The 18,432-nt window shown below is 43.7% G+C and overlaps 2 protein-coding genes across 2 annotated transcripts; both read left to right on the plus strand.

Moving 5' to 3' along the window:
• The first annotated feature begins 1,303 nt into the window (after positions 1 to 1,303).
• Positions 1,304 to 1,910, plus strand: LOC117186396. Its single transcript, XM_033387137.1, has 2 exons — positions 1,304 to 1,598; positions 1,655 to 1,910. The coding sequence occupies exons 1-2, from the start codon at positions 1,347 to 1,349 to the stop codon at positions 1,796 to 1,798; spliced, it is 396 nt and encodes a 131-aa protein (XP_033243028.1). The 5' UTR covers positions 1,304 to 1,346; the 3' UTR covers positions 1,799 to 1,910.
• A 1,964-nt stretch (positions 1,911 to 3,874) lies between these two features.
• Positions 3,875 to 5,013, plus strand: LOC117186397. Its single transcript, XM_033387138.1, has 2 exons — positions 3,875 to 4,697; positions 4,754 to 5,013. Exons 1-2 carry the CDS (start codon positions 4,446 to 4,448, stop codon positions 4,895 to 4,897), a joined length of 396 nt encoding a protein of 131 aa, XP_033243029.1. The 5' UTR covers positions 3,875 to 4,445; the 3' UTR covers positions 4,898 to 5,013.
• The last annotated feature ends 13,419 nt before the right edge of the window (positions 5,014 to 18,432 follow it).

Raw genomic sequence — 18,432 nt, forward strand, 5'->3', positions numbered from 1 at the left:
CGTAGGTTCCTGGTACAACGTCTGTACTCCGAACCAAGTTTCTGCGCAAGTCGTTCCCTGGTTCTCGTCGTCGTCTTTTTATGCGTCCGTATTGCTGAGTCTGCGGGTTCGAAAGTGCGCTTCCGCGACGGGGTGCACTTCGCCGTTTTTGGTGACCGTCGCAGACTTTCGCGGTGTCATCTTTCCGCAGTCGATGAACCCGGAAGACTGCACTTGGCCGATGGCTTGGCCTGGAGTAGGGGATGTCCGCGTGACCTGATGTCTTTGGTCAGCGTTATGGAGTCGGCGCGTGTTGATCGGTGGCTACGTGTGGAGAGGGGGGCGTTGGTTGCGGGGTGTTGTGTGATTCGCTCATTATATGTCGGGGGACGGATTGTATCGAACCCTTTTAGGTTCGTTACACAAGTATATTTCAAAACTTTGCGAGATACTCTGCCAAGCAATTCGTTGAGGTATTGTCAGCACGCCACCTTCACATATGATTGGAGATGAACGAGAATATTTACGTATCACTACGAATACGTAGTGGTAGTAATCAGGGACTCTTTGTAAGACCACGTCTCTTTATGCCGTATTTTGAGGAAGTAAAGGCCTTGTTGAAGGATTGATTATCTTCATCTCACCACCAGGTGGAACTAATGCGTATGCGTAGGTCACGACACCCGCCAGATATTCCTGATACCTTGTATATGGTGTCCCACATGAATGCAGCGGCTAATAATGGACTTTGTAGTGTTGTTAATCGTGGTGCTATTCATGAAAATATTGACATGATGGTAGGGTCGTAAACGCGTAAACGCGAAAATAAACTTCGCCAGTCACCTAAGTGCCAGCGAGCACGACAAATTCGGCTTCGGGTCGTGAGAGAGTTTAACCTTCCTGATGAAGTATCTAATATTCTGGAAAGCTCACACCAATCCAGCCAGAAAAGTGATGATGTTCACAAAGAAAATCCATGTGGAGTTGCGTCCACTACTCAAAGCGAAGACAATTTGCTTGAAGATGAAGATCAAAGCCCACCGCCATCACCAGCGGCTACTGGCTCAGTTCCGCGAAACACAACCGTTGGATCTTCTTTTTTATCGTCCTCGTCAATGGGATCGTCAGCATCATCAATCTGTGGCACCGATGGAGTACACCCCTATTATAGCCGAAATCTCACTTTTCCGCGTCACCAATCAAATGGTCTTTTTGGTGTAGCCAGTATTTTAGCACCCAACTCTGGTCCTGCGCTTCAGTGTAGCTATGTACGTATTTCAGCGTCAGCGCGTCGACGAAATGAACTGCCGTCATTAATAACTGAAGGGGACTTTCGATTTCCGCATGCAAATAGCTTAGGCTTGGATATGAGTGTTGAGAACGGCGCATGTGCTTTGGACTCTGGAAATAGTCATCTTTCAGATATGATGCCGGATGTGGCTATGGCCACCGCATCGTTAGGTCAGCTTCATTTGTCGAATAGTACTGGAAATACTAGCGGCCGTAGCATCGGCAGCAATAACGACATGCCAGAAAGTTTACAATTAGATTTGGGCGATGGTCCAAGCCCTCGCGTAGTTGGAAACGTTCCAAGTGCACTGACCCTGCGAAGTATACACGTTAGTATTTCCTTCTCGGTATTTATCCTAAAATAAAAATTTTCCATTAATTTTAGCACGCTCTGCCACAAAGCAACTATCACCGCTTCGTGCAGCGCTCTAGCTCGCCATTTGATATGATGCGTCATGGACAGTTATCGCCCACATCACACCCTCCAAATCCTGGGTCATTCAACTCTGGACCACCCAGGTTTTTATAGAGGTTGCAAGTGGGCCCAGATCCGGAGCACTTTATTTTGGCATGCCATTCTGAACAAAAATTAAACTAAAAATGTAATTTAACAATCTAGATAAATAATATAAACTATTAAATAAAGCTTACGGAATTTTTCTCTTCGGCAAGGGCTTAAAATTAGATAGTATGTATAATGTTAAAAATACTTAAGTATGTATATTATCTCTGGTATTTGCGAAGAAAAAACAAGTTTAAGTAATTTGTTTATTACATCTGCAACCCTTTTGCACCTTTGTTACTTGTTGACCCTAGTAGTTGGAAGATTACAACACACAATAGGCTGAGTTTGGGGTCCGTCTTCCGCTTCTCTGTTAGTGCTGAGGTGTCGGGCTGGGGCGATCTGGCTCGTCCTGGCGACCTGGCGTACTGCCGCTCGAGCTCTGCCAACCATACCCAGGCATCGCGTTCGAGGGGCCCGGCGACTAGTTCGGCGAAATTTCTCCGCAAATCTTCCACGTTACCCTCGCGGCTGAATCCGAATTCTTCCGCGAAGGACTCCAGCTCCTCTCGGCGGCGTTTGTGTATCCAGCCGATACTCACCTCTGGGTTGGCCACAAATTCTCCAGGGTAATACCCACTGGGCTGTTCCTCTGTATGGGATTCCATCGCTCCGACTGTTACTCGAGTTGGCTGTTTCGCTGGGCTTGCGCTTTTCCTTCACTAGGGCACTGTGTCAAGCTTCGCGGCTGACGCTTCGAATTTCTTCTCGGGGGTGACGGCACTGTTCGCGTTTCTCTGTCGCTGTGTCGCGCTTTCGTCTCGTTGCGCAACTCCTGCCGTTGGTATTGTGCGAGGTCGGGGTTTTCTTCGGGTTGTTCTCTTGTGTTCTTTTCTAGCGGCCGTGGGGTTTTATTCCACAAACCCTCGCTGACGTTCCCTTGGGTACCTGCTCGGGCGCCACTTGTGATGGACCTATTTCAGGCTGAGGTAAGCTCAGTCACGTCCAGGGGTCAATCCACAAGAAATTTGTAGAAATAGATGGAAACTTAAGGGCGGCGTCGGGGGCGGCCTATCGTAGAGAGGTGGATCGGGGCTAGAGTGGGCGTCGCTCGTCGTGTTTACGAAACGGCGTGCGTGGACTCGGGGTGGGGTAGTGTCGGTGCCTCGGCTATTTGGAATGAACTTACGCAATTGGGGTGTAACTCTAATAATTTGACACTTTATTATAAATCTTAGCACTTTAAATTAACTTAGTTTGATTGGTCGCCGGTGTTTCCCGTAGGTTCCTGGTACAACGTCTGTACTCCGAACCAAGTTTCTGCGCAAGTCGTTCCCTGGTTCTCGTCGTCGTCTTTTTATGCGTCCGTATTGCTGAGTCTGCGGGTTCGAAAGTGCGCTTCCGCGACGGGGTGCACTTCGCCGTTTTTGGTGACCGTCGCAGACTTTCGCGGTGTCATCTTTCCGCAGTCCGCATCTTCCGCAGATGAACCCGGAAGACTGCACTTGGCCGATGGATTGGCCTGGAGTAGGGGATGTCCGCGTGACCTGATGTCTTTGGTCAGCGTTATGGAGTCGGCGCGTGTTGATCGGTGGCTACGTGTGGAGAGGGGGGCGTTGGTTGCGGGGTGTTGTGTGATTCGCTCATTATATGTCGGGGGACGGATTGTATCGAACCCTTTTAGGTTCGTTACACAAGTATATTTCAAAACTTTGCGAGACACTCTGCCAAGCAATTCGTTGAGGTATTGTCAGCACGCCACCTTCACATATGATTGGAGATGAACGAGAATATTTACGTATCACTACGAATACGTAGTGGTAGTAATCAGGGACTCTTTGTAAGACCACGTCTCTTTATGCCGTATTTTGAGGAAGTAAAGGCCTTGTTGAAGGATTGATTATCTTCATCTCACCACCAGGTGGAACTAATGCGTATGCGTAGGTCACGACACCCGCCAGATATTCCTGATACCTTGTATATGGTGTCCCACATGAATGCAGCGGCTAATAATGGACTTTGTAGTGTTGTTAATCGTGGTGCTATTCATGAAAATATTGACATGATGGTAGGGTCGTAAACGCGTAAGCGCGAAAATAAACTTCGCCAGTCACCTAAGTGCCAGCGAGCATTGCTACTGCCACTTTCATCAAAACATGAAATTGAACGACAAATTCGGCTTCGGGTCGTGAGAGAGTTTAACCTTCCTGATGAAGTATCTAATATTCTGGAAAGCTCACACCAATCCAGCCAGAAAAGTGATGATGTTCACAAAGAAAATCCATGTGGAGTTGCGTCCACTACTCAAAGCGAAGACAATTTGCTTGAAGATGAAGATCAAAGCCCACCGCCATCACCAGCGGCTACTGGCTCAGTTCCGCGAAACACAACCGTTGGATCTTCTTTTTTATCGTCCTCGTCACTGGGATCGTCAGCATCATCAATCTGTGGCACCGTTGGAGTACACCCCTATTATAGCCGAAATCTCACTTTTCCGCGTCACCAATCAAATGGTCTTTTTGGTGTAGCCAGTACTTTAGCACCCAACTCTGGTCCTGCGCTTCAGTGTAGCTATGCACGTATTTCAGCGTCAGCGCGTCCACGAAATGAACTGCCGTCATTAATAACTGAAGGGGACTTTCGATTTCCGCATGCAAATAGCTTAGGCTTGGATATGAGTGTTGAGAACGGCGCATGTGCTTTGGACTCTGGAAATAGTCATCTTTCAGATATGATGCCGGATGTGGCTATGGCCACCGCATCGTTAGGTCAGCTTCATTTGTCGAATAGTACTGGAAATACTAGCGGCCGTAGCATCGGCAGCAATAACGACATGCCAGAAAGTTTACAATTAGATTTGGGCGATGGTCCAAGCCCTCGCGTAGTTGGAAACGTTCCAAGTGCACTGACCCTGCGAAGTATACACGTTAGTATTTCCTTCTCGGTATTTATCCTAAAATAAAAATTTTCCATTAATTTTAGCACGCTCTGCCACAAAGCAACTATCACCGCTTCGTGCAGCGCTCTAGCTCGCCATTTGATATGATGCGTCATGGACAGTTATCGCCCACATCACACCCTCCAAATCCTGGGTCATTCAACTCTGGACCACCCAGGTTTTTATAGAGGTTGCAAGTGGGCCCAGATCCGGAGCACTTTATTTTGGCATGCCTTTCTGAACAAAAATTAAACTAAAAATGTAATTTAACAATCTAGATAAATAAAATAAACTATTAAATAAAGCTTACGGAATTTTTCTCTTCGGCAAGGGCTTAAAATTATATAGTATGTATAATGTTAAAAATACTTAAGTATGTATATTATCTCTGGTATTTGCGAAGAAAAAACAAGTTTAAGTAATTTGTTTATTACATCTGCAACCCTTTTGCACCTTTGTTACTTGTTGACCCTAGTAGTTGGAAGATTACAACACACAATAAATTGACCTTCCTTGCCAAATTCAGCCCACCATAAACTTAAGTCGTCGAATGCTTTACCCGCTTAATCTTTCGAAATGTATAAAGTAACTAGACTCAAGATACCTCTTGGTCATATGGTCATATATTTCAGATGTTTTAGATTTTATATAGAAAGATATCTCTCTAGTGAAAGGGAGGTACTGAAGTAGTGTATCTTTCGGCGTCTGGCTCGAATTGGGAGTGTGAGATCATTCCCCTTCGGTTGGCCGAGGTTTTTTCGTTCTATCAAGTTCCACCAATAGACTGAGCAAGACAAACAAAATAAATGTATGGGACCATATAGTCTGGAAGTGCCAGCTGAAGTTATATACATATGCATATTTATGAATGCAGGTTTCAAGCCAGCCAGATCCAAAGCGGACGGAAGAAGGCGCCGACGCCGTCTCGTAGCGCAGAAGGGGAGCGGCGCCCGATCAGCAAGGCCAAGCCGAGATAGGGGTGGGCAAAGCCAAGAAGCTGCGGATGCATCACGCCAGTGATTTCTACTTTTTCGCTTACACGTACACCCTTCACCCAATAAGCGCAGATGAGGACCATTAGAAGCCGTTGCATGGGCAAGGCGAATGGGACATGCCTTTAATCTGGAAAAAAATCATAGATAACTATCATACCCTAACCAACCATATACTATATTAAAACTAGTCTTTAGTCTTCAACACATATGTAGCTATACCCCCAAACCATAATGGCCATAATTGGATAGCGAACCGACATTGTATATACATAAATCAGTCGAAAATTTCATATAGTATATAAACTTTATTATAAAGGTTATTATTATTAGGATTATATTTGTTTTTTTTATACCCGATACTCAAAATGAGTATTGGGGTATATTAGATTTGTGGTGAAAATGGATGTGTGTAACGTCCAGAAGGAATCGTTTCCGACCCCATAAAGTATATATATTCTTGATCACCATCAACAGCCGAGTCGATTGAGCCCTGTCTGTCTGTCCGTCTGTCCGTCCCTATTAGCGCCTAGTGCTCAAAGACTATAAGAGCTAGAGCGACGATATTTAATGTCTAGACTTCTGTGATATGTCACTGTTACAAGTATATTTCAAAACTTTTCCCCGCCCACTTCCGCCCCCACAAAGAACGAAAATCTGTGGCATCCACAATTTTAAAGATACGAGAAAACAGAAAACGTTAAATCGCAGAGGACGACTATACCTTCTAGAATGCAAAATCAGAACCAGATCGTATAATTATTATAGCCAGAATCAAGAAAACAATTTCATTCTTTCTCGCTCTGTCTCTCTCTAACACACAGGTTTAATGGTCGGTTTTGCCAATTGCAAAATGTGAGTTCAAGGATCTCAGAGACTATAAAAGCTAGAGCAACCAAATTTGGTATCCACACTCCTGTGATATCAGACCTTGACGAGTTAGTTTCAAAATTTCGCCCCACGAAAATCTGTGTCATCCACAATATTGAAGATACGAGAAAACTAAAAACGCACAATCATAGGAAATGATCATATTTATCAGATTGCTGAATCTGAATCAGATCGGATCATTTTTGTAGGCAAAAGGAAGAAATCAATTTGCAGTGGCTACGCAGCGCCCGACGACACGCTCAGACTGATTTTCTGTCTCTCTCGCACGCACTCTTTGTCGTGTCGTTTAATATTCGCGGCGTCTGCCGGGGGAGAGCCATACTGACCAAGTATCGCGTATAAATGTAGAGTTGCGGTCTCCGCAGCAACTCACAACGTTCCCCCTCGTTTTCTTGTAAATTTTCGAGTCAGAGTTGCCGAAAAAGCTTGGCAGCTTCCAACATTTTGGTGACCCCGACGTGATTGCCGTAGACTTGTCGTGTGTTAGTAGTGTTTCAAGTAGTTCGTTAAATCAAATTCGAAGATTTAACGTAACATTAGTCGAAAAGTAGCGAACCAAAAATCGTTGTGGCCGACCGTGGCAGTTCTAGCGACCAGCTATTCGTTTTCGCTTCTCTTTCGCAGTCTGCATCTGCCTGCGCAGCGCACTGTCGATACCGGCTGCATAGAGTTCTAAGCGTGATCCGTTAGTTTTCTTCGCCTCCTCTTTCGTCGTTTGCTTCAGCCAGCTCTCGAGACCGGTTGCACATACATATCTCTCTCTCGAATTCGAGCTTGAAAGAGTGCAAAACATCTCGGACGTTCTCTTGTGCGTAACTGTTGGTTCTTTTTCGGTCGTCTTTTCGTTGCTTTGCCGGCGCATACATTTTGGACATACACAAATAAAAAGTGCCGCAAAAGTGATCGCAAAAACATTTTGAGCTCGTCTGAACTCTCGCGTTGCATCATTTGTATTCAACTGTGATCGACTCACATACTCCGCGTCAACAATATATAGCCAAAACCATGGGCAAAAGGAAAAATAATAGAAGGAGTGGATCGTTGGCTATGGGCAATGATAGCGATACAGTGACAGTTGGCGATGCTTCATCTAGTGAAAGAGTTAGTGCGAACGCAACCGCCACCCAATTCCCTGCATCTCGGATTTCCTTCATGAGGCTGAAGGCTAGAGCCATTTTCGACAGGCTAGACTCCATACGCACAGAGATGGATCGTGAAAAGCTGCGCCAAATGGATGAGTATGATTTGCGAGGATTGTTGGAATCATTGACGGAGCTGAAATCCAATTTTATTGTGGCACACAACAGTTTGCAGGAAGTGGATTTTGAATCTATGTCCAGTGAAATACCTGGAAAATTTGACTCGTCCATCCTATCATTGAGGACCATTCTACAGCGTGAGTTGGGCAATCGTTCGCCGCCAACGCATTGTTCCACGTTTCAAATGAACCCAAGTGAATCCCAATCCATTATGTACATGGAAATTCGATCGCGCTTGCCACAGCTGCAGCTGCCCAAGTTTAGCGGAGCCTATACACAGTGGACAAGCTTCTATTCCATGTTCACAGCTGTGATTGATAGTAAAGCTGAGCTGACTTCTATCGAGAAGTTACAGCATTTGCGGTCTTGTTTGAGCGGAGCGACGTTGGACACCATTAGTTCGTTGGAGATGAGCGAGGCTTATTACAATACCGCATTAGATATTCTCAAAAATCGATTAATAATTAAAAAATCGCAAATAAACCTCTCATTCTACAGGCACACATTAGAGAAATATTTGGGCTGGCGCGTGGGGACTCATCTGTTATTTCGCTGCGGGCGTTTACGGACGCCGCCACCTCTCATCTTCGCGCGTTGTATGCGCTGGCAAATATGGAGGAAATAGCTGATTGCATCATCGTCCACGCACTCTGGAAGAATTTGGACGGGCAGACTCAAGTTAAATGGGAAGCAGCGTCGTCGAATCACGATCTTCCATCCTGGGAGAATTTATCTGCCTTTGTGGAACAAAGATGTCGTACCTGTTCGATTTTATTAAGGTACAAAATCGTATGATTAGACCTAGACAACTGGCCAGCCATAAACGGTTAAGATTTCCCAGCTACCTAAATAAATATATGATAATAATGACCCAAATTACCCAAATAAATGTAAAGGACAGTGTATCAAGCAGTTAACACTATCCCATCTAAATTAACATTGGAACTTAAGATATCATCGATAAGACCTAACCGATATAACCAGACTTAACCGATGTTTAAAAGACCTAACCGATAAGGGGTTATCGATATGGAAGTCGGTTTTTGGAAGCAGAAGCGAAAAGTTAATTAAAAGTCGGGAGAAAACACTCAATAATTGTACCGTTGAAACTATACTTTTTGTACTCTTTTTCGATCTAAACATTATTAATTAACGATACTTTAATATAAATCTTACATTTGGGGGCTCGTCCGCGTCGAATACAGAGCTCGGAGTGTGTGAAAAAGAAAAACAGAAGAAAGCAGAAGCTGATGCAAGAAGAGGATTGTTGAAAAGTTGTTGTTTGTAGCTACATAAAGTTGTAAAGTTGTTGTTGGTGGCTATAAAACATTAAGTTGAACAATCCAAATTCTATGAGCATAACAGTAGTTTAATTAAAGAATCTGTCTTTTAATTCGGTTGAAAAGTTGTGAAATTCAAAGTCGCGCCGCAGCGTCGCCTTGTCCGTGCGCGGTACGTACGTAAGCACAAAAAACACACACAGACACGTTGTGTGTGATACACACTTATAAACAGAAAAGACACGCACTCGTCGGGCACACAGACACCAGTCGAAAAAAACCGCCAAATGATGAAAACGCCGCCGCCGTTGCACTGGAAAGAGAGAGAAGGAAGAAGCTGTACCAGGAACATCGCTGCCGAGTTGAAACGAGATGGAAGATTTAGAAAATGCGGAAAACAATACTGATAACAAGATTGATCAAATGATAAAGCTGCTAAGTTTGAAAGTGCTTTGCGATGAGCAACGAGAAATGAAGAACGCTCCAGATAATTTTACAAAAGTTGTGAGCGATTGTGATGGAAAATCGGTGCCCATAGAAAAATGGTTCGAGATTTTCGAAAAAAATGCCGACGCATATGAGCATACTAAAAAGCAAAAGTATGTGCAGGCCAGAGGAAAAATGACCGGTGCAGCTAAGTTTTTCCTTGAAGCTGAATGCGTGTGCACCTATGGGGAACTGAAGAACGTATTATTGGATGAATTCACATGTAGCTCTAACAGTGCGGACATTCATCAGAAAGAGGAAGAGTAGTGAGTCGATGCACGAGTACTTGCTGCAGATGAGAAAAATAGCAGCAAACGGACATGTTGAAGACGCAGCTGTTATAAGCCATATTGTGAACGGTCTGGACATAAGAAACGAATATAAGTATGCCATGTATCGCTGTAAGAGCTTCAGGGCCTTGAAAGAAGAGTTCGATATCTATGATCGTTTGAACATATCGGAGAAGAAGGGCAATAAAGCACAGCATAAAACGAGTTTTAAACAGCAAAGTGGGCAAAGCGGCAAAAAAGAATATTGCTGTAACTGTGGATCAGGAGAACATAAACGCAAAGACTGCAAAGCCGAAACGAAGTGTTTTAAGTGCAATCAGAATGGTCACATTTCGCCTAACTGTCCTTATGAAGCCGATAAAGTTGATAAAGTCCGCGTCATTTCTGGTCACAGTCGTATGAAACAAATTCAAATAGACGGCATTGTAGTTGACTGTCTTGTAGATACAGGGTCAGATGTAACCATAATCAAAGAGAGTATGTCATAGAGGTTGTTCAACACTGCTTCTGGGGGTGCCTCACACGCCTACGAAGACGGCGCGAAGAAATTCCCAAAGCTTCATCAATTAAGTCGAAAAACCTGGAATTTACTGCATGGCGTTCCGGAATAACTCTTAAAACGGCTCTTGGAACTCCGTCTGGACCCTGAGAAGCATGGCAAGCATAGGAAAGACAAGGATGGCCACGGAGAAGGCGACGGGAGTGGAAACGCATGGAAACGCTGAAAAAAAGGGAAGGAGAAGCTAAATCCGGAAGTAACCGCAAAATCATCGTTAACAAGTATTATGAGGGGCATAAAGGCCCATACATTGTTTGTATCGACAAAATGAGTGCGAATAATGCCAGAATTGCTATAAACCAGTTTGATCTATCCGATCTACTGCTGAAACAGGGCATTAGCGATATCGAGGAGGTTGCTAGAATGGGCTATGGCAGGTGCAAGATTGTGTGCGGGTCGGCGGAGTGTGAAAACGGGAGAGTGGAAAACAGTGTTTTCGCTGCTCAAGGGTACTCAACCCGAATCTTTAGGCACTTCGTCCAAAAAGCAGGGTTAATTTTTGGGATCCCCGGGCACTACTCGGAGGAACAGCTAGCGGAGCTTGTAACCTCGGATATCCCAATTGAGGAGATAGATCGGATTACGCGAAGGGATAGAGCATCGGGGGAACGTGTACCTACTGGCAGGGTGAAACTCTGGTTCAGAGGAGAGCAGTTACCAACCAAAATCAATTTTCTATATTCTAAAGTAGAAGTGAAACCTTTTGTTCAGCTTATTCAATGTTTTAGGTGTTTTAGGTTTGGCCATCTGGCGCAACATTGCAAGAGTGGAGCGAAATGTTTCAAATGCGGACAAGATCACAGCAAAGATATTATCTGCTCAGGGCTGGTCTGTGCTAACTGCAAGGGGGAACATGCTGCCACCCACCCGCAGTGTGAGGCCAGGAAAAAAGCGTACGCCATTCAAAAGTGCATGACACTGGAAAACCTAACTAGAGCTGAGGTCAAGGCTAGATATCCGATCCTTTTTGATAGAACTTCCCCCAACCTAAGGGATCAAGGGGAATTTCCTAGACCCAGTTGGCAATCTAACCGCTCCCCTGAATTCTTAAATAACAGCTTAGAGTCCGCCAGGGAAATTCATTCTGTCACCTCTTTCGCGGAAGTGACCAAATCCAATAGGGTTGCCGCCCGGAACGCAGAGGCGGCCAAGGCAGCAGCCAACATGGCAGAGTGGAAGAACTCAATAAACTCAGACTACGTCGAAATGAGCGAGAAATTTGTTAGATCTTCATCCGTGGCATCTTCTCTGGCCCAGGATAAGCTAAACGCACTAGGAGCCAAACTCACAGCGTTCCTGATTGATCCAAACAACATCATTAAAGGGGATTCTTTAGCGAATAAATTTATTAAGGAAATTAGAGAATTTGTCAATGCTTCCAACGCAGAACTAGATAGGCGTCAGATTGCCCAAGGGATGGCAGTTGGTTCTCAAAACATCCAACAATGAAGATTCTTCAGCTAAATATTCAAAGTCTGACACACAACAACAACAAACAGCTCCTCTCAATGTTCCTAGACAAGAACGCAATAGATATTGCCATCCTCTCAGAGATTTGGGTGTTGAACAACGCGGACTGCAGCATTTTAGACTACGCTACGGCGGGGTTGGCATCTACGTCAGGAAAAACATTCAATTCAGCATTTTAAAAATAGAGAACGACTTGGAAATTTTAGGAATAAAAACATTAAACCTCAAGAGCAATTTCAATATTTTTAGCATATATGCACCGCCATCAACAACAGTTTCACAGTTTAAATCGGGCACAAAAAAATTTTTCGAATTCGCGGCTTCGCTTGACATACCCTCAATAGTGGGCGGGGACTTCAACGCTAGGTCTTCTATCTGGGGAAGTCCGATCTGTGATCGCAAGGGTCGCAGCATTGAGAATTCCACCCGGGAGGCCGGATTTATCTGCCTAAACGACGGTTCGCCAACCTTCTCCAGGAGCCCATCTCAATTCTCCGTTCTTGACCTTTCTTTTTCGAACTACAGAAATGGAACTATTAACTGGCAAGTCCTCAAAACAAAAATTACGAACAGCAACCACTTCCCAATTGTATTATCAGTGCAAGGCCTAAATGCCCCCCTCCAAGGCAAGAAGATCCTTCACAACAGAATAGCCCGGATTCTGGGTGCAAGTGATTTCTCAAATCTGGAGGAGCTCAATGAAAAAGTGAAATCCCTGACCTTAAAAAACACGGTCACATTCCCAAGCAAGAACAAGTACGTTGCTAAGAAATGGTGGAACGAGGAAACGGAAAAACTTTTTCGCGTGAGAAACGCTTGCAGGCAAAAATTCTACCTCACCAAAAAATTGGCTGATGCCAGAGCAACCTTAGAAGCTGACAAAAATCTACAAAATCACGTAAAAAATCTTAGAAAGCGCAACTTTTCCAAGTTTATAGAAGAGGTCTCCTCATCGCCCTCTATGTGGAGCAGGGTGAAGAACATCAAAAAATACGGTAAAATCAAAAATGTAGGGAACAAATGGACGAACGAAGATGACAAAAACTTTCTCAATATGGTTAAAGTAACCCCATCCACGTCAAACAGTAGGCCCCCTAAGAAAATTCCTGCCCCTTTGTTAGGACCAGACGACCCGGAACCCCTGGAACTGGAAGAATTCCTGGCCTTCCTAAAAACCAGGAACCCCAATTCGGCTAGAGGCCCTGATGGCATCTCGTTCAGGATGCTTCAAAAGCTACCAAGTGGGAAAAAACAAGACATTTTTGAAATTATAAATAAAGTATGGCTGAGTGGCGTCATCCCTGAAGTCTGGCGCAGGATAAAAGTGGTACCCATCCCCAAGAAGAATGCAGACCCTACTTCCTTCCAAAACCATAGGCCGATTTGTTTGATTAACACGCTGTTTAAATCCATAGAGGGGTTGATAAGGTTGAAGTTGGACGAGCACATAGCAAACTGTGACCTGCTGCCGGTCAGGTCCTATGCCTTCAGGAGAAACAGGTCCACGGCTCTTTGCATCAACGACCTTATCAACAAAGTTCTGGCGCTGAAGGCGAGGGGTTGTCAGGTTGTCGCAGCTTGCCTAGATTTACAAAGAGCGTTCGACTGCGTAAGAGTGGACACACTCGAGCACAGGATGAGGGATATGCGGTTCAATACAAGCCTCACGGCTTGGATCTCCAGCTTCCTTAACAGACGAATTCTCATAAAGGGCAAAAGCGAGGTAGAGGTGAACAGAGGTGTTAGCCAGGGTAGCTGTCTCAGCCCAACCCTTTTTAACCTTTACACAGCCGAACTACATGATATTAACAGTCATAACTGCTTACTGTTTCAGTATGCTGATGACTTTTTCATAGTTTGTTTTCATAAAGACGTATCCATTGCGAAAGGTGTGCTGGAAGACAGTATAGATAAGTTCGAAGAAAAATGCAATAGGCTAAACCTGTCATTCAATCCGGTGAAGTCTAAAGTGATTTACCTTAACAATCGTAGAGCTGCGCTAAATATCTCGCATCAAGGAGTTGAGATCAGACAAGTAGAGCAGATCAAATACCTAGGCAGGACTATCTCAGCAAACAACTCAGCCTCTGGTCACATTGATCTGGCCATCTCGGAATCGAACAGAAACTGTGCATTTCTCAGATTACTCAGTGGGTGTCACTATGGTATCAGCCCCAAAAGAGGGCTTATATTTTACAAGGCATTTGTCAGAAGTAGGCTAGAGTACGCGTGCTCATCATTCTGCAACCTGTCCAAATCTGCCTTGGCCAAAATCAAATCCCACTGCAACCATCACCTCAGAAAGTCGCTGGGTCTGATAATCTGCACTCCCGTTCCTATCATATATCACATGGCAGGAGAACTTCCCCCGGACTACAGGATGAGATTCCTGGCGGCGAAAGAGTTGGTTAAGGTGTTTGCATTTAATCTCCCAGCAAGTGAAACAGTGTCAGCAAATAGGGATTTAAACACGGGCTACGCTAAGGCATATCGGGAGTTTGGCAGCATAATAGATAGAGTTGAGGTTTTCGAGAACACAGCTTCATTTTGCACTAAAATTAGCTCCGACTTAGAATTTTTCAAGGGTTCTGCACCCAACAAGCACGCTATAGACCAGGCAGGTATCATGCTGCTCCACGGGGAAAAGAAGGATCAGCTGACAAAGGGTGGTTTTGAAATCTATTACACGGATGGGTCAGTCGCAGATGGGCATTCCAGCGCCGCTTTCCTGCACGATAGGACAGGTTTTTTAGATAGCTATTACACGCACAAAACCCTTTCCTCGTTGTCCGCCGAGCTCCTTGCTATCGAGAAGGCAATAAACCATGCTATTTTGTACAATTTTCCTCGTGTCGCGCTCCTGACAGACAGCAGAAACGGGGCCCTCATTCTGGCGAAGAACATTCAGGATAACTCTATCGCCTACAAAATCAGAGAAAAGATCCAACAAAATCCACATCTAAGAACTGTAGAGGTTCACTACATTCCCGGACACGCTAACATCCCTCAGAACACTTCAGTTGACGCAGCAGCCAAAGAAGCCCACAGACGAGGAAAATACACAGTGGTTAAATGGAACCTTAAAGACGCTATGTGCGAAATACACAGAATCTTAAAAGCAGAATGGGAGAGAGAATACGCCGAGTTTGCTAGTATCAAGCACCGAGGTTACTGCTCGCTTTTCCCCTCAACATCATCCAAACCGTGGTTCCTAAATAAAACTAAGCTTAAAGCCATTGACGCTAAAAGAATCAACAGACTGCTTAGTGGTAACGCATTCGATAGGCACACTCTCGCCAAAATGCATGTAGTTCCTAGTAACATATGTGATACATGCGATAGTATCGATAACGCCTCGCATTTAATTTAATTTAATTTAATTTAATTTAATTGTACAAAGTACAACACAACAAGGCAAAACTTCCCATCTCTAAGAAAATATAATGATATTTACAAATTCTTTGAAAAAGAAAACATCAGCACGTACCAAACACTAATTGACTTCATCGACGAAATTGATGTAAAGCTATAAACAGTACTCCAACATCTTCTATTCTTTGACTTGGCAATTTCCACCTTCAAAAGGCGGGCGGCCAAATAATCCCACGCTACTCACGGGTAGCTTGGTAACTTAAATCCTAAAAAAAAAAAAAAAAAAAAAAGAGAGTATGTTGAAGACCATGAAAAACGTTAAACTTTTTAAGTGTACAACTATGTTGCGCGGTCTGGGTCAGATATCAACAAAGCCTGTTGGATACTTTAATGCAGAATTTACCGTGGATAAGTTGCAGACCAAACATAAGTTTTTAGTCGTCCCTAGTAGCCAGATTGATTTCGACGCATTGTTGTTGGGCATGATCTCATTAAAAAGTTCCGTTTCGTCGCTGATATGCAAGGATACACGTTTTTGAAGCTTGAAGTAGATCCTGTGCCAACAGATGAGTATGCTCTTATATATAATGTAACTGAAGAGTCATCCTTTGTAGCTACGCCGCAATATCGAAAAGACGTTGAACAGATGATAAGAAACAGTTACAAAATGCCTACAGAAGTTGCAAAGAAGTCTCCAATCCATCTGAAGATAGTTCCCGACGGAGTAATCAAGCCGTTTCATCACTCACCGAGTCGTTTAGCAACAGACGAAGCCAACGCCGCACAGTGGCGATTTCGACGAAAAGAGGTGGCAAAAGTCGGAGATTAGCGCTTTGGATACAATGAATATACGCATTTAATAGAGAATTTTCCAGAGCTTTCAAAAATCAAACCTTCAAAACCTGGCTTCTATACCGATTTACCTGTCACAACCTCGCGCGAAAAACGGTCAAAAACGGCTATCACAGCTCTTAAATCCCATACAAAATCATATTTTGGCCGTTTTTCGTGCGAGGTTGTGACAGGTAAATCGGTATAGAAGCCAAACGGCTCCGAAGCGCAGAAAGGGCTTTAAGGTAATAAATAGTTCAAGGAACATATAAGTTAACACCCTAAGAGTTCAATACTCTTATTTCCAATTAAAACTGAAAAAAGTATAAAAATTCTTGGCCAATAGTTTATTACCCAATTGTAATAACAATGCGCAAGAATTCTGTCACAATTTACACAAAAAGTAAAAACCATTTCGTGCCTAAAACAAGAACCGAAACATTGTATTTCTGGAAGTGCTTATGCGCTCCACTTCAAGTCAGCACTTCACGAGAAACCATCGCCCCCACCCCGTCTTCGACGTCGCGACTGCGATAATGTCGACAATGCATTTCTGATGACTCCGCTGTTCTTCACCTCCAACATCGACCAGCAACATTGACTTCCTATTGCCGGTCAATAACTGCAACTCCGCTGTCGCCACTGACGCCGCCGCCTACAATAATTCTGAAGACCCCAACAATTTGGCCTCTGCCGAAGTTCCTCTGCCGCGTTCATCGATAGGTTTCTTTAAGAATTATAATTCTAGATTTAAGCAGTCACATTCTGATATTCAATAAAAGCACTTCGATAAAGTGAACAGAATCAAAATAATCTTTTATTTTGTCCTTCGAATAAGGATAAAATTAACTGGCGCCCGAGCAGGGACCTGACTAGTGAACAACACAACAAAAAGTTTAGTACGTTCGCGAAAACTGCAAAAACTTGCAGCCGTCGGTCTCAATAATAATTACCGGTGTGACTCACAATATTTCGTAATATTGTCCGGTATAACCCATCGGTGACTCCAATTCCTGAAAGTTCCGTACTCAGGAAAACCAACCAAAAAGGAGCGAAGTCCAGGAACCTCAGTAAGGTGATACCATCATAAAAGGGACCAATTCCGGATCGCCCGTTGGAGGAGCCACATCAAAAAAGGTTAAGGTAAGTAAAACAAAAACAAAACGACGAAAACCAAAAAACATTTTTTTCAAGTGAAAATAAAATAAAGTGAAGGAAAAAATTCACAAAAGTGAAACAATTAAAAAAAAAAAAATTTTCCGCGCGATACAAAAAATTATAAAACGGGAAACAAAAACCCCAAAAGGAAAAAGAAAATAAAAACCCAAACCTACGAAAGCTAAAACAAACAAAATACCTATTCACATATTTCAAAAACCATATTCATATCTTACAAATACTTAATACTTGCACATAATGGCAAATCCTAATAACCTAATCAGACCTGCCGTTCTGGTTCAAGACCCCAATGCTGGTACAAATATGAGTAGGCAAGAAATTACATCCTTGGTAACCAATTTAGTGAACACTTTATTCGAACGAGCCTCACCTAACCCTAACACCGACTTCCTCAACGCAGTTGATCAAGAAGTAAACCCTGCACTTCCTCACCATGCGAGTGACTACGACAAAATCCCAGACTTAGTGAAAAGTATTCGGGAATTTTCGGGAAGCTTAAATGAATTTAGTTCCTGGAAAAAGGGAGTAGATAGGATTCTAGGGGACTTTGCAGACATAGTAGGAACCCGAAAGTACGTTGGGATCCTTCAAGTCATTCGAAACAAGATTGTCGGAAATGCCGATAAGGCATTAGAATCATACAACATTCCTCTTAATTGGAATGCTATTTCCAAATGTTTAACCCTACACTATGGTGACAAGAGAGACCTGAGTACATTAGAGTACCAGATGACCATGCTAGTGCAGGGAAATCAACAGTCAGTGGAAGATTATCATCAAGTCGTTTATCACCAAATGTCACTGATTCTAAATAAAATAGGTTGCATGGAATTAGGAAGGGAAGCAGAACAATTAATGACCAAACTATACCGCGATAAAGCTTTAGATACTTTTGTCAGAGGACTACGAGGAGATCTTCCTCGACTCCTGGGTATGAAAGAACCAGCAGACCTCCCATCAGCTCTACACCTTTGTTTAAAATTAGAAAACCAGAACTATCGTTCCAATTATGCTAACGCCAAAGCACCCACTATTGGATTTAGGGGATCAAACCAAAAACCAATTCCAGCACCCCGATCAAATATCAACTATAATAACTTTAGGCAACCTCTTC

This window comes from Drosophila miranda, chromosome XR (assembly GCF_003369915.1).
Source record: "Drosophila miranda strain MSH22 chromosome XR, D.miranda_PacBio2.1, whole genome shotgun sequence".
In the NCBI taxonomy this organism is placed as follows: Eukaryota; Metazoa; Arthropoda; class Insecta; order Diptera; family Drosophilidae; genus Drosophila; species Drosophila miranda.